At 43.3% G+C, this 15852-nt stretch overlaps 1 protein-coding gene across 3 annotated transcripts in view; it reads left to right on the top strand.

Moving 5' to 3' along the window:
- Lrrc28 (leucine rich repeat containing 28) overlaps window positions 1-13797 on the top strand; it is a 124507-nt gene extending 110710 nt beyond the window's left edge. For all 3 annotated transcript variants that reach the window (XM_028776697.1, XM_028776699.1, XM_028776698.1), the window contains one exon: window positions 11978-13797. In XM_028776697.1, the coding sequence (XP_028632530.1) occupies window positions 11978-12050 (73 nt within the window). In that variant the 3' untranslated portion in view covers window positions 12051-13797. The remainder of the gene's footprint in view (window positions 1-11977) is intronic.
- The last annotated feature ends 2055 nt before the right edge of the window (window positions 13798-15852 follow it).

The raw sequence follows: 15852 nt of genomic DNA on the forward strand, positions 1-15852 counted from the left end.
TCGAGAGTTCGAGGCCAGCCTGGTCTACAGAGTGAGTTCCAGGACAGCCAGGGCTACACAGAGAAACCCTGTCTCGAAAAACCAAAAAAAAAAAAAAAGAAGAAGAAGAAGAAGAAGAAGAAGAAGAAGAAGAAGAGAAAAAAAGAAAAGAAATACTAGGGGCTGGGACCATATAAGGAATTTGGGAGAGATAAAAACTCTACCTATAATGATCTCGAGTACATTTGAGATAGGAAAACAAGCAAAAAACCACTCTGGAAACTTTACTTTTTAAATAAACATTTTAAACGTATTCCTCTACAATTGCATGTGTGTGTGTGTCTGTGTGTATTGTACTTTGATAATATTGTACTTCCTTTGTCCTCTTAACCCCTTCCCTCTACTTCTAACCCCTGTATCTCCCCAAAATCTTCCTGTGTTAATGTCTTTGTATGAGTGTGTGAGAGAGAGTAAGACAGACAGCTTTCACTGCATTTAATTAGGATTCCTTGTACAGATATGAGTGGGAGATTATTTCCTTGAGGAAGGGCATCTTAACCTGTGGTGCCTCCATCACCTTGAACTATATGACACTCCTTCTCTCCTGGTAAGTGGCATCAGTCCTCAGGGAGGTGAGAGGTTCCATAAGGCCCTTTCTATTTGTGATGGGATGTTGATGGGCTCAGTCCTGTGCAGGTTTAACCGTCACTGCTGTGAGTTCATGGGTGTAACCACTTAGTGTTTCACAGCAGTCTTATCTGTTCTCTGGCCCTTACAGTCCTTCCACAAAGTCCCATACTCCATTTAGAGCTTGACACTCCAGAGTCTTACTCTCAGTGCCTTGGCCAATTATAAGGTTCTGCTCATCACTTCCCACGGGAAACAGGAGCTTCTCTGACCAAGGCTAAAAGCAACAGTGATCTATGGAGATAAACCTATGTAGAGACAGTTTGACAGCGTGTCACTTCCTTCGTGGGTTCAGTTAATCTTCTAGAATGGCTCATGGCTCTAAGAAGCACTTCACTTATGTTTACCTGCTATTACAGAGACTCCTGATGAGCAGCCAGGGGGAAGAATTGCAGAGGGCAGGTGTGTGGGAAGTGCACTGAACCACCATGCCCTCTGAGGTCCACTACCCTCTAGTACAACATCATCCACTCCCTGGAAGCGCTCCAAACCCAGCTCTTTCAGTTTTTAATGTACTTCATAGACGTAAGTGATGAAGTCATTGGCCACTGGGAACCAACTCAGCTCAGCACTTAGGCTCTCCCAGATGACGGAAGATGGGGTAGGGCTGAAAGTGGGAACTGTGTAATTGTGCACTGAGGGGCCAGTCAGGTTATCAGCATGCAGACAGTTCTAAAAGATTTAGGATCCTTATCAGGAAAGGAACTTGAAGACCACTTGTAGTTCTAGAGTGTTACCCCCAAACACACAGTTCGTGCCTTTCTCACAAAATAACTCACTTTGTTCCAATGTGTGTAAAAGTTTTTGTTTTCTGTAAGCCAGGCTGGTCTCCATAGTGCTAGGATCACAGATATGAGCCAACATGTCTATCCAGACATAGCCCCCACACCTAAAGACACATGATTTTTGAAAGAGAAGTCAAAAATAGACACTGAGGAAAAGACAGCGTCTTCAACAAATGGTCCTGGTCAAACTGTGTGGCTTCGTGCAGTAGACTGTAAGCATCCATATTTATCACCCTGCACAAAGCTCAACTCTAAATGGATCAAGGACCTTCACATAGGGCTGCATACCCTGTATCTGATGGAAGACAAAGTAAGAACTGGTCCTGAACTCATTGGCACAGGAGACTTTGTGAGCAGGCACTGAGAACGTCAATAGAGATTTCATGTCTGTAGAACAAAGGACACTAGCATTCAGGCAGAGTGGCAGGCTACAGAATAATGGGAAGGGAGCTTTACCAAGTATGTATCCAATAGAAGGTTAGTTTCTAAAATACAAAAAAAAAACCCTTTAAAAACCTGAACATCAACAAAAACAATCTAATTTATAAAAGGGAGTACAACTAAACAGTTCTCAAGATGAGAAACAAATGGCTAGAAACATCTAAACATGAAGCTCCTTTGGCATCAACTCTTAAATGTACAGATTCTTGTCTTAAATATTGTTTAACTTAGGTATGAGCAAAACTTAATATATTACTCTTTCTAGGCAGAACTCCATCTGCAAACATGAAAGCAAACAGTGTCTCCGTTCCTACTGTGTGATGTGGGGCAGGTAGAGGCTGCACAGCAGCATTTGAGATGAGAGAACTTTTGAAGGAAAAAAGGATCCCAGGTTCTAACAGGCTGAAGCCCCAAGGCCTCCATGGTCTGTCTTCTTGGCCTCCTAGCAGGACAGCCCCACCTCTCAGGCTTGATACGCCAAAGAACTGAGATGGCTCCACATCTAGCTGATTTTTTTCCTTCAGGCATACCATGCTTGCAGCCAGAAAGCCAAGGAGCCCATGAGACCCAAGTGTCTTACAGCCTCCTCCATCTTCCTCTTTCTTTAACCTGTCAAATCAAGACAGCAGCATTTCTGCACATAGCCGCACAGTTTGACCATGACTGTTTGTTGAAGATGCTGTCTTTTCTCCAGTGTCTATTTTTGACTTCTCTTTCACCCTGATCTTCCCAACATTTGGTTCAAGAAAGATTGAATTTTCCCAATCTTCAAGGTCTGCTTCATTTTTGGTTAACAATAAAATTCCCCTGTTTTCTTTCTTTCCCTTGCATCTTCCTGTAAGTGACAAGTCAAGTGGTGCACTGGGCAGCTGGCTTGGAAACTGTAGAGAAGTTACTTCATTATCACCTCTAAGTTCTGCTTTCTGCCTCAGAGAATGTAACTCTCTGTAAAAAGGCAGAGAGTAATCCATGGTTTCCAGAGGCGTGTTCTGTCATGTCATGGGGAGCACAGTCAGCATGCATGTCTGTCAGCATTGTGTTCAAGGCAGCTCTGTGTCCCTAAGACAGTCAAAATGCCCTACGTGGTCCCTGACTTTCCTCACCACATTCTCCTTTGTTTCTGGGAGTAGCAGTTGCGAGCAGCATAGGCTTTTTCTATCATGGACTTCAAAGCCTTCCAGCCTCTGTTAGTCAGTGTGGGCACCATTTCTACCTTCCTGGACGTGTTTATTACAGCAAGCCATCACTTCACTGAAACAGGCTCTCAAGAGATTTCATTTTCCTCCCAGATTGAGAGAGAAAGGTTGACTGATTTCAAGGTCAATTGTGAGGGCTGCTACTCACAACTGCACGGTGGGACTTGGTGCTTCAGGGTACCAGCCAGGAGATCAGACATAGTTTCTGTGTTTTGGGGAAAATGTCTTTTACAGCTTTGCTCTTAAGATTAGTTGGAAGAGGCTCACCTATTGTATGAGAGGGAGTGACCTACTTAACTCAAGTCTATTAATTTAAATATTAATTTAAAAAATGACCACAGCAACATTGTGACTGATTTGCCTGAACAATGAGGGCCAATAGCCTAAGCAAATTTGCCATAAAAGCAGCTGTTACCATCTCTAAAAGGTCTCACTTAACTCACCAAGGTATTTAGAAACAACTACCTGTATGGTTCTTCCATAAATGCTGGGTTAAGTTTTGCATTGCAGACAGTACAAAGTACATTTGGGTTTGGGTGGTTAACAGTTCTGCTTCTGTGCAGTTGGGCCCTGAAGGTGCAGTGAAAAGGCCTAGCACCAGGAGCTCCAGCTTGGCAGGTGAATGGTAGCCTACAATACATTTCTTCACACTGTGTGCCAGTCTCAGGTGCCTCCTTGTTGAGCTATTGCTAAGCTGAGTCATATCCTCCAGCACTTCATCTGGAAGAATACTGTGAGAGAGAATACTCTTCAAAAAAAAAAGTTCAGTGAGAGAGGATACTGTTGAAGTGGCATTCAAAAATACAAAACTGATACCCTAATAGTCTGAGCAAGATATTTTTGAAATATATATCTCCAGAGCCAGGTGTGATGACTCATGTCTTTAGTCCCAACACTTGGGAGACAGAGACAAATCTCCAAGTTCAAGGGTAGCCTGATCTACAAAAGTGAGTTCCAGAACAACCAAAGCTGTAACACAGAGAAACCTATCTTGGAAAAAAGAAAAGGAAGAAATATACATGTGTGTATCTGTATGCATTTACATGCATATATGATTTCAGCACACGCAACTGAAAACCCTGGACAGATGTCGTCAGTTCGACCATTTTGGGGGATTATGAAGTCTGAGGTGCCTAACACTATTTTGTGTTCCTTCAAAAAAATGCCACAGGCAGAAAGAAAGAAGATTTATTCTGCTTGTAGTTACAGAGACTCAAGAGCATGGAACTTGCATCTGGTCAGCTGTGGTGGCACCTCAGTGACACAGGGACATGTGATGAGGCAAGAGAAAGACAAAAGTGAAAAGCGTGGCAGAAGGCAGGTTTTCCCCTTCATATTCCAAAGCCACCAGATCAGGCTTCTTCTCATGCGATAGGTGTCGCCTTACTCAGTGTTCTATTGCTTTGAAGAGACTATGACTATAGCAGTTTCCTGTAAGAGAAAGCATTTAATTTGGGCACAAGTACATTTAGAGCTTTAGTCTTTTATTGTCATGGCAGGAAGTGTGTAAGCACATAGGCAGACATAGTACTGGAGAGGTAGCTGAGAGTTTTGTATCGGGATCTGTAGGCAGTAGGAAGAGACTGTGGGCCTGGCTGAGCATTTGAAACCCCAAGGCCCATCTCCATGATGTACTTACTCCAACAAGGCCACACCTCCTAATCCCTATCAGGTGGTGTCACTCCCTAGACCCAGGAGTTCAAGTATATGAACCAATGGGGGCCATATAGCAGGAGGTATTAGAAATGAGGCTGGCTCCTGGATCAGCCGCCATGTTCCTGCACTAAGCCCATTTTGTCTCGCAAGCTCTCCAGTGGGCCGGAGCTCCTGAGCTCCTGAGCTGGTTCTGCCGGGCTACTCTCTCTACCTTGCCCTCATAGCAACCAGTCCCTGTGCTTCCAGCTCCAGTTTGCTCATCCCTGGAGCCGCTAGTTCCTTCACAGCCATAACCACTCTGTTGTTGGCGGACCCACTTCCAGTAACCCAGTAAATCAAAACTCTTGATGCTTAAAGTTAACCAATGGATTTATATATCAGCAAGTATTCAAATCACAAGATGCCCACACAGATTAGACAAGTTATCCCATCTATCCTAACCTTTCCATATCATCTCTGCCAAAGGCTGGTAGCTAAGCTCGTTAGTGTCAGCTTCCATCTCCGCCACATTTCTCTCTCTCTTCTTCCTGCACATGTACAATATTATATATAAACAACTATATATTTATAGAAAAGTCTTGTCATAGAAAAGAAGATAGAATTGTATTAAAAATGATAATCAATTTGAAAATTGAACCTCAATTGGTAAAACATGAGTAGGCCACTAATTCCTTATAAGAAGTACTTCGGTGCTCTGTGCGTCTCAGAAGGCACTGTGCTGCCTCCTCCCACAGGCTTGCATGTATTGACTTGTGCACACTGGGGGGCTGTGGGAGGCGGCAGCTCAGTGGCTTCATTCAGGCTGCTGTCAATCTTGGAGTGACCTCTGGTTCTTGGAGGGAGTCTTAGTCTGCTTCAGAGTGACTGCATGAGTGCTGTGGGTATGAGGTCATTGCACCTTGGGACCAGGGCCATTGGTTAGAAGGTGTGCAGAGCACTGCCACGCTCCCTCCTCCCTCTTGACAGCGGTCTACTTTTTAATAGTCTCTTCCAGATAGTTCTTTCCTGGTGTGGTCTCCTGTGAGATGTTGCACACTTCCTTGCCCTTTCTTTTATTCATATCACTTCCTTCTAGAAAACCAAGTCATTTCAGAAATACATTATTTGCATGGATGTTTGGGATTTTTTTTCCCCTAAGAGAAGCCTATTTGCCCTCAAGGCAACTGATGCTGTGTCCCATAAGAAAAATACTCTCCAAAGGTATATGTCTGTTTGGTTTTTATTTTCCCCTAGTATCAGGATGGAACCTAGAACCTCCCATGTGCAAGGCAAGTATTGGACCACTGAACTATACCACTGCCCTACTTTCATTTCATCTTTTTGAGGCCAGGTCTCATAAGTTGCCCAAACTGGCCTTGAACTTGCTGTCCTCTTGCCTCAGCCTCCTGGGAGGCTGGGAACACAGGCCTGTGTAACTAACTGCCCAGCAGGTATTCTTTTTGTTTCTTTCTCATTGCCTTATTCAAAGATTACTGATGGACCACCTACTGTGTGGTGTGCACTATACTGGGAATTTACCATAACTGTGTCATCTAACTCTTCCTGCTCCCAGAGTCTGGGGCAGCCTCTGATTCTGCACAGGGATGTTCTCTGAGGAAGCTGCTAACTCTTCCTGCTCCCAGAGTCTGGGGCAGCCTCTGGTTCTGCACAGGGATGTTCTCTGAGGAAGCTGCTAACTCTTCCTGCTCCCAGAGTCTGGAGCAACCTCTGGTTCTGCACAGGGATGTTCTCTGAGGAAGTTGCTGTGGCATAAATGTAACAGTATACGATGCAGTTAGGTGACTCTTCCACAAGTTATGTGCGTGGGACTTTATTCTATCAGCTCATATAAATATTATTCTTCTTTTGGCTTGAATTTCTGTAATGAGTCAAAGATACGCTTTTTATTTTTAATCAGCAAACACATTACAAGAGAAAATCCCACATTTCTCACGATGTTTGTGGGCTCTAGTCTGTGCCAGCAGCATTGTGATTCGTCTCAAGGAATCGTTGTAGTTCTGTGTTTTAAAACTAGCTCAGATGCTCTTTCTTCTGCCTCAGCTGTAAACACACAGATTCTAAGTATGCGTCATGCCTCATGGTCTTTGTAGAGCTTGTCAGCAGCCTTTCCTAACTGGAGCTATTGCGTAGTTCACTTTCTCCCCTAAATCGGGCAGGCCTCTGGGGCCAGAGCACACACACTCAGACTTGTGACAACTCGACCATCTATACAATACACAGACACTGCCAGTTGCTACAGGAGCCTCTCAGAAACAGAAAAGTGTGCAGCCTTGCTGTGTCCTTGTAATACAGATAGAACACCTCCAGGCCACTCATCCTGCCAGCAGGCCTTCACAGACTTCCCTTCTTTTACTTAGAAACTTAACTGTTAGATGCTCACTGGTTCTAGCATTAAGGATAGTAGCCTTGCTATGAAGGAGTTGGCTTCCCGTAATTATCGTTAAAACCAAGACCAAGGGCTTGGGCAGTCCCCCAGCAGTTGTGTGTGCTCCAGAGGCATCCAGAGCCTTGGCTTCCGAGGGCACTTACACTCACATGTATGCACCCACACACAAACACATACAGACAAGTAAAGGTAAAATAGATCGTAAAAGGGAGAGTTCATATTTATCAGCTAATTCTCCAAAACGCATTAGAAACAGATCTTTTGTGTCTAAAGCCATTTTACGTGTGACTTATACACATGTATAGATCCCAATGTGGAATAAAAATAACTACGGTTAGATTTCTGACTTTAATAATTGAGAAGGGTAGAAACATAGCTCAGCATTAGAGCGCTTGCCTAGCGTGTGAGCCCCTTGGTACTACCACCCCACACATGGAAACTATCTAACAGAAAGCTTCTGTCATTTCCTGCAGTAAGAAAACCAATTCCAGCCAGGCTTCGAGGCAGGGGATTGCAACTCCAGCACCTTCCTGGGCTGTTGAGTCAATTCAAGGCCAGCCTGGAAAACATAGTAAGAAAAAAGACCATGTCTCAAAGTGAAAAGTAAAAGCTCGAAACACAGATCAGTGGCGGAGCACGTAACTTGCCTGGCATGTGCCATGCTCTAAATTCAGCTCCTGATACCATGGAAGGGAGCTCAGCAAAGCTAAGTTTCCTTACTGCCCTTTGTCTTTTTAAAACATGGGCTTGTTTAATTTAGTTGTTTCTGTTTTGTTGTTTTTTGAAACAATGTCTCTGTCTCTCTCTCTCTCTGTCTATTTCTCTCTCTCTCTCTCTCTCTCTCTCTCTCTCTCTCTCTCTCTCTCTCTCTCTCTCTCTCTCTCTCTCTCTCTCTGTTTTTTTAAGACAAGGTTTCTCTGTGTAGCCTTGGCTGTCCTGGAACTCACTTCATAGACCAAACTGTCCTTGAACTCAGAGATATGCCTTCCTGTGCCTCTTGAGTACTGATAATAAAGGTGGTGCCATCACACCTGGCTTACTCTACCCCATGCTGACCTGAAATTTACTCTGTAGCCCAGGCTAGCACTGAAGTAACGGTGCCACCTGCCCTTTAAGGTGGGTCTTCTACCTCAATTAATTTAATCTAGAATATCTCTGACATGCCCAGGGGTTTGTTTCCATGATGGTTCTAAATCCTGCTGATGAACCATGGGGATCAGCCATCTCTGTTACAAGTACACTCATGAAGCTTTTCTAGGATTCTGGATTGTTTCATTGACCGATCTCTTTCAACCAGGACCAAAGTACAGCTGTAATAGGCTTAACACAAGTAGAGCTGAAGTATATTTCATTCTTCTCTTGGAAGTTGTCTTAGGTCATTCTTGGGTCTAAGTTTTTTGTTGTAGTTTTTTATTTTTAGCTTACTCTTGGGGTTGGTTGATTGGTTGGTTGGTTGGTTGGTTTTGTCTCCAAAACCCCATTTTAGATTTTCTATGAGAATTACATTCAGCCCATAGATGAGTTTGCTCAGAACTGATTTCTGCAGTACTGGATTTACTGATGAGTGCGGTATGTCTCCACTGACTAAGGCTTTCCTTTATTTCTTTTATCAGCAACTGATGATTGTTAGCATACAGATGCTAAAATGCTTTGTTTATGCCCAGAGATTTGGCTTTCTTTTTGTAGTCTTAAATGATATTTTTACTTCAATTTCCATGTGTTCATTGTCAGTACAAAGAAATACAATTTGTGTCTGCAACTGTCTTATTCCTGTTGCTTACTAGGTTTTTGGAGTATTTTTTTGTAGAGTACATAGGATTTTCTGCATGGACAATTATGTCTTGCCATATGCCAATAAACACTATCTCCCCTTGTGTTTGCCTTCTTCTCGATCTACTGCAGAGGTCAGAATTTCCAGCATTCTGCTGCGGTTCTGAGAGTGACTCCTTGCTTCTCTTATGTGTCATCTTAAGAGAGTACCACTTGCTCTTTCATTGCTAAGGAGAATGGTAATAGCAGCTAAGTGAAAAGTGTATCTTGTCAAATACTTTGTCTCCCTGTGTCCTTCCCTCCTTCCCTCCCTTCTCTTCTTCCTCCCTCCCTCCTCTCCTCTCTCTTCTCTTTCTTCCTCCCCTCCTTTCCACTCCATTCCTTTCCCTCTCTTCTTTTCCTTCCATTCCTCCCTCCTTCCTCCTATCCCCTCCCTCCCTTCTCTCTCTTCCCTCCCTTTCTTCCTCTCTCCCCTCCCTTCTCTCCCTCCCTTCCTCTTTCTTTCTTTATTTTACTTTGTGTATTACTGCCTGCATATATGTATATGCACCACATACATGCCTGTTGAATCCTCTAGAACTGGGGTTACAGATAGTTATGGACCACCATGTAGGTGCTGGGAATTAAAACCAGATCCTTGGCAAGAGCAACAGTGTTTTTAACCTCTGAGCCATCTCTCTGGTCCTTTCTTTCTTTAGAGGTACAGGTCTTATTATATAACCCTGGCTGCCCTAGAACTCACTATGTAGTCCAAATTAGCCTTTAATTCTTGCTGGTTGTCCTGTATCCTCTCAGTTGTAGTCCTCTCAGTACAAACCATCACTCCCAGCTTAAATGCTCTGTGTAAATATTACTGAGGTCTTATGATTCTCCTTAGTTAGCTTGTTGACACATTGATAGAGTCAAATATTCAGCCACCTTACATACCCGTGATCTTAGTGTGTGTTACATGCCCATGATCTTAGTGTGTGTGTGTGTTTGTGTTTGTTTGTTTTATCCTTTTCGATGTTATTTGTTGAGTACCTTTTACTCTATTCTCATGAGAGAGATTAGTCTATAATATTCTGGGGCTCAGATTTTGTTTGTTTGGTTTCTGTTTGATTTGGGAATCTAGTGAATACTATCCTTTTGAGTTGGAAACTCTTCTTTTTCCGTAAAGGAAATTGTATTAGAACCTTATTGGTCTTTAACTGTTAGGATTTAACTGTTAAGGTCTAGGAAACCTATCTAATAATGGAATATCTTTTAAATTACAAATCCAACCACTTTGGTGGTCATAGGTTCCATGGGCTGTCTACTTCATCTTGGCAGACTTGAATTTTGGTCATTTGTATTCTTCAAGACAATGATCTTCTAGGCTGACAAGTTTATGTATTCAAAATGTTCATACTGTCCTTTATGCCTCTTTGTGATACTACAGGCCTTAGGTGTTGGTGATGATGGGTCCTGCCTCAATAGAGAGATGAGGCACTTCCTTTTAAGGCAGCCACCCTACGAGAGGCCATTGGAACCTTTATATGTAAGAGAACATTAATGTTCTTAGGTGATAGATTGGCTTCCAGTATGAAGAAATCTCTAGAGGTTCAAAATTCTTAGATTAGTTCTGCCCAAAGCTTTTAAGTTCCTGTCCTCATCAACCCAAACTTTTGCCTTATCTAAAGATCTTTACATAGCTATGTTTCCCAGAGATGAGCAGTAATTGATGTACAGGTATGTCAACTGGAGTTGGGATCCTCACACCAACATACAGCTGTGCTGGCATACCAGCCTGTCTGTAAGTCTAGTCCCCAGGAATTAGAAATGTAATCCCAGATCGAGCCAAGCAGCTGGTCTAGCTGAACTGGTGACTCTGGGTTCAATCAAGGAACCCCTGCCTTGGTACACAAGGTGGGAAGATCAAGGAAGTTGCATGGCATCAGTGTCTGGCCCCCACATTTATGCACACACATGCATATTCAAACAGGCACCCACACTACACATACTTACACATATGAAAAACTCAACATACCTTTATCTGGTATATGATTTACTATCCTCTGTGTTTGGGCTTCAGCCATGTCTGTCTGCTCATGAGAAAATGATTCATTGAGGATCACCATAGAAATTCTCTCACTGTGTCTTGAACTGAAATTGGAAGACACTAAGCACATTTGAGTTTTGGTTAGTTTATTTGGTTGGTTGGTTTATAGTTCTGTTCAGTCAGAATTGGCCATCTCACTCCACAGACTTTGAACTCACCATGATGCTGTAGCTTTTGAGCGTTCCAATCGCTTGCTCTCCCAGAGCCTCACCATCCACTGTCATTCCATCTGACTTTTTGAGTGCACGTGATCAGCAGTGCAGCTTCAGAGGAGCAAGGCGGAGTCAGGATTAAGTGCTGAGTGGTCAGCACAGGCAGTCCTGTGAAAACAGTAAGCCACTCTCCCCACACCAGAGGATGGCACTCTGGGTAGGAAGAGATGCCTCTAAGAGCCTGTGCTGTCCAGAGGAGCCCCGGGGAACTCGTGACTCACGGGTGCAAAGGTGCCCAAGGAGGAAAAGAGCTTCTCCATTATGTAAGGCCTTTGAGTGAGTCATGTAAGCGTTCTGAAATTATTCTGTGAGCACTCTGTGTCAATGTCTTAGGAGGATAAATTCCTTCAAATGGTTGGAAGCTCTGCAGTGTGTATGTTTTATAGCTAAATTGATGGTGCTTTTTATGTTCTTTTTGTTGTTGTTCTGAGACAGGGTCCGACTCTAGAACTCATAACAATCCTCTTGCCTCCAGATGTGAAAAATTATGCTTATCTGTGACTTTTATAATGTATTTCATATTCTTTGATTGCCCTTTAGAAGATGAAAAAGCTTAGCTGTTAACAGGGATGGTTGTCATCCAAACCCCATTAATGGAGGGAGCTCACATGCACACACACGCCTCACCTGCAGCCTGGGCTCGGATTGAAAACGGCATCTTACGTTTCTGCAATCTGCTCTTCATGCCGAGTCAGTTGTTCTAACAAAGAAAGAAGTGTCTCCAGTAGGGAAGAACCAGACGCTGCACTCCTGAGCTAACAGTGCTCCTCTCTCCCCACCCCCAGGAGGACAAGTATTGGCTTCGTGGCTTACTGCTGCTCCACCCAGTGTCTGCGGACTTTTAACCTGCTGTGTTGATAAACACTCAAGAGCCTTAGGAGCACTGCCAGCTCAGCCACTGCAACTGCCAGCCATCGCCCAGTGTGTGCGGCCGGGCCAGGAGAGTCCAGCCCCAGGCAGGACAGACCCTTCCATCCTGCCCTGTCCTGTCCAGAGGAGGGGCATGCTGAACTCTCTGCAAATGTCCTGATTGGGCTCCACAACTAAAAGGCCTTCACCTCTCCCTCAAGTTGGAATATATCCTCCCCCAAATTAAGGACATTTGTCTTCTGTGTTTTTCTTTGTATGTGAGTGTGTCTCATATATAAACTTAGTCAGATGAGCTTCCCCACATCTAATTTAAAGCGAGCTACAGTTCCCTGAACTCTTAATTTGGTAATAGAATCAAATTAACTGTTGGATGGCACACCTTTGGTGATGATCCTCTGTCTTTCCCCAAAGGATGATTTCTCCTTGAGATTATTCTCATGAGCTTCTCCATTAGAAACTTGTCAGTTTCTGGAGTCTCTGTGACCCCTATGGCCTCAGCAGCCAGCATAGCAGGACAGAGCACCTGGGCTGGAGCGGTCAGACCCCTGCCGAGCCACAGCCTGCTCCAGAGAACTGCTCTGGAGAGTTCCTGTCTTATATGTCTAAGGTTTTCAACCTATGAAGACATTTTTTGAGAGGGATTTAAAATCAAAAATGTTGACACTAATTAAATGTACTTTTGTTCTAAACTACTACAGAAAAAAAAACACTTGGAAATGTTGGGATTTTTTTTTTTTTTTTTTGCTAAAATTTTTCTCTAACAGGTAAGCTTGACGCCTCTGATCCTCTGCTGTGGATGGGGCTTCGTGTATTTACCTAGTATGTGAAATTGCCTTCATTTTCCTCCAACTTCTCCCTAGGGAAACACAAGGAATGAATGGGTCCACACTCCACCTTTGCAAAAAGCCCATGAGCTTTTTCCTTCTTTTTTTTTTCCTTGTCAGAGAGATGAGCTCTCTGTGGTGGGGAGGTGAGGGGGGGGAACAACTGATTTGCTCTTCCTTTAAAAGGATGCCACTGTAATCTGCTTTACTTTCAGGTGTTCGTTTCATTGCTGTGGAGTGCTGCTTTGGGGGGTAAAAATTCTCTGTTTACTGGTATGATTTATGTAAAACAAGAGTAAAGGAGAATCAAGAAGGGTTGCTTGGTGGAAAAACTATTTCCCAAAACTTTGGTTGGCTTTGTTTTGTTAGCCAGCCTAACTGTGATTCTAGGCTCTAACAGTGCCAAAAGTCCTACATAGTTACTGACAAGTGTGTGATCTCTTTGCAGTCACACCACCTGCTGCCCAAAAAACAGACTCTCCAAGTAATGGCAGAGGCAGAAAGCGGCCATGCATGCCATGTGTCCCACTGTCCCTACTTCCTCCTGTCCCTTTCACAACTTGCTCTGTTGAGCCTTAATATTTCAAAGGCCTACAGTATAATAGGAACTGAGTGTCTGGATCAAATGTACCTCTTCTTTCATCCTTCGGAATAATGGACGTTTCAGCATAAGCCCTACATGTATATAAGCTGTAGGCAGGAAAATGTGACCTGACACTTCACATATGTGCTCGGCTTAAATGAACGACAGTGAAATACAGGGCTGCATCTTTATTTCGCCCTCAACCATCTTATGTCTTAAGTGAAGCTATGAAATGTCACCCTGATACTCAGGTATTCTCATTGAGAGACGGTGTGGGATACTTTTGTTCTAACTTGTTTAAATTCTTAATAAAGGTGTTTACACTCCAGGTGTCTTCTGTTACTGTAGTGTATTGAACACCAGCAGGACCTGGGCACACAACCTCTAGGCTGTCACTCTCAACCTTAGGGGACAGCAGCTGGCCTTAACTGATGAGTAGAACTTACAAGTTCCATAAGGAACTGGTGCTGTTCGTCATGGAGACTTTGTGCTGGACCCCCTGGCACCATCGTTAATCTTTTTCTATTATAAAAAGCTGCCCATCAAGTGGGGAATCCTGCCTGTGTGCTGGGTACTCCAGTTGTGGCCAAAGCTTTGGGAAAAAAGCAAGACTTGTTTTGTCTTTTTTGTTTTTCTCCCTCTCCCTCCCTCCTTCCCCCTCCCTGCTTCCTCCTTCCTTTTCTACCTTCTTCCCTCTCCCTTTCTTTCTCTCCCTCCTCCTCCCTCCCTTTCTTGGAGATCCAGTCCAGAGTACTGAATATGATAGGTAAGTACCCTATTGCTGAGCTATTCCTCCAGCCCTATATGTTGTTTTTTCTGATCAGGTAGACAGATATTTCATGCAATAATGATTAATAATAATAATGATAGAACAGATGAGCTACTTGTAAAATGTGGTCTGTTCAGGTAAGTTTCTATCTTCAGCTCATGTGTGGTTGATTAGTACTAAGTTAAAAGCTAAGCCAGCCTTTGAGGACAGGTCTTTCTGTGATGTATAATGGAATCAAAGAGTTCTTTTTAGTTGATTCCCCACTGGTGCTCTTCAGTATAATTGTTAACCATAGCAAGAAAGTCCTGATTACATTAACATTGTGCTAGTGAGAAATGTTGTATCTTCAACTAATATATATATAAATGTGTGTGTGTGTGTGTGTATGTGTGTGTGTATGTGTATATATATACATACATACATACATACATACATACATACATACACACATATTGCATATATGTAATTTAAATGTTTTGTTGTTTGACTGTTTCAATGCATTTGTATCGTGACTTTTAGTTGTTGGCACCCCCAAATTCCCCTTTCTCATTTCCTTCCCTGTCTGGATGGAGCCTCCTTTTCACCAAGTCCTCCCCCCACTTTCATGTCTTTTGTACATGGTCTACTGAGGGGAGAGGGGCTAATCACTGGAGCAAGGGTAACTCCTCAGTGGCTCTACTCGCACCCCCAACAACCTTTAACTGGGGTACCCCTTGGGGAGGAATCCCTTAGTCGGCCTCCTGCGTTCATGATGAAGCGCTAGAAATCCCAGTTGTGTAAATGAAGAACCCTGATGATTATTCCACTCTGACTGACACAGCAGAGTGGTGAGCTGGACTTGTTCTCTGGTCTTCTTCTAGAACCATCTTTTGGTCATGAACACTCACTTTCAACCTTTCACACACAACTCACTGACTGTTGAACACGCATCTCACGTTTGTCTCACATCGAGAATGAGTTAAAATACAGTCCAAGAAAAATCCTTCACCACTGTACAGGCTCCATGTGCAATTTTGTTTAAATATATTCACATATTTCACAGTCTCCAGGGGCTTCCAAACCAGCTTTAAAGTTATTAGTAATGTTAAATTTCTCGAGTTGAAAACTCTGACCTTAATTTGACCTATAAAAAAAGCTCAGATGTGATAAATGTTTCAGTGGAAATTTAAACATTTTTGAAGTTATGAACACAGATTGTGAATGGACAAACACCATTCAACCTCCGGTGACTAGATATTGATAACACTCTTTATATTTGTGTACCTTTAATAAAATGCTGGGTCATCGCATCATTTTATCTTTTGTGATTTCCATCTAGTTTGTCCCAGTGATGCTCAGAAATATAGATGGTAAGAGTCTTCACTGTTTCAAATTCATCTTGTTAAGGGAAAGGAACTCGGGACAGCCTGCCTTTTCCTTAAGCAGAGAGGATTTAAGGCACCCAGACCCCTGAAAATAGCTACATGTTTAAACCCAAGTCTGACTGTCCCTATCCAGGAAGTACCTCCCAGTGACATCAGCTAGTAGATCTGAGTGATGCAGGTGTCTGTGGGAAAGGCATTGAGCATAGCCCAGTGACTGTCATCCTCAGAAAAAGACAGTGCTTCTCAGTCT

This window comes from Grammomys surdaster, unplaced genomic scaffold (genome assembly GCF_004785775.1).
Source record: "Grammomys surdaster isolate TR1022 unplaced genomic scaffold, NIH_TR_1.0 271, whole genome shotgun sequence".
In the NCBI taxonomy this organism is placed as follows: Eukaryota; Metazoa; Chordata; class Mammalia; order Rodentia; family Muridae; genus Grammomys; species Grammomys surdaster.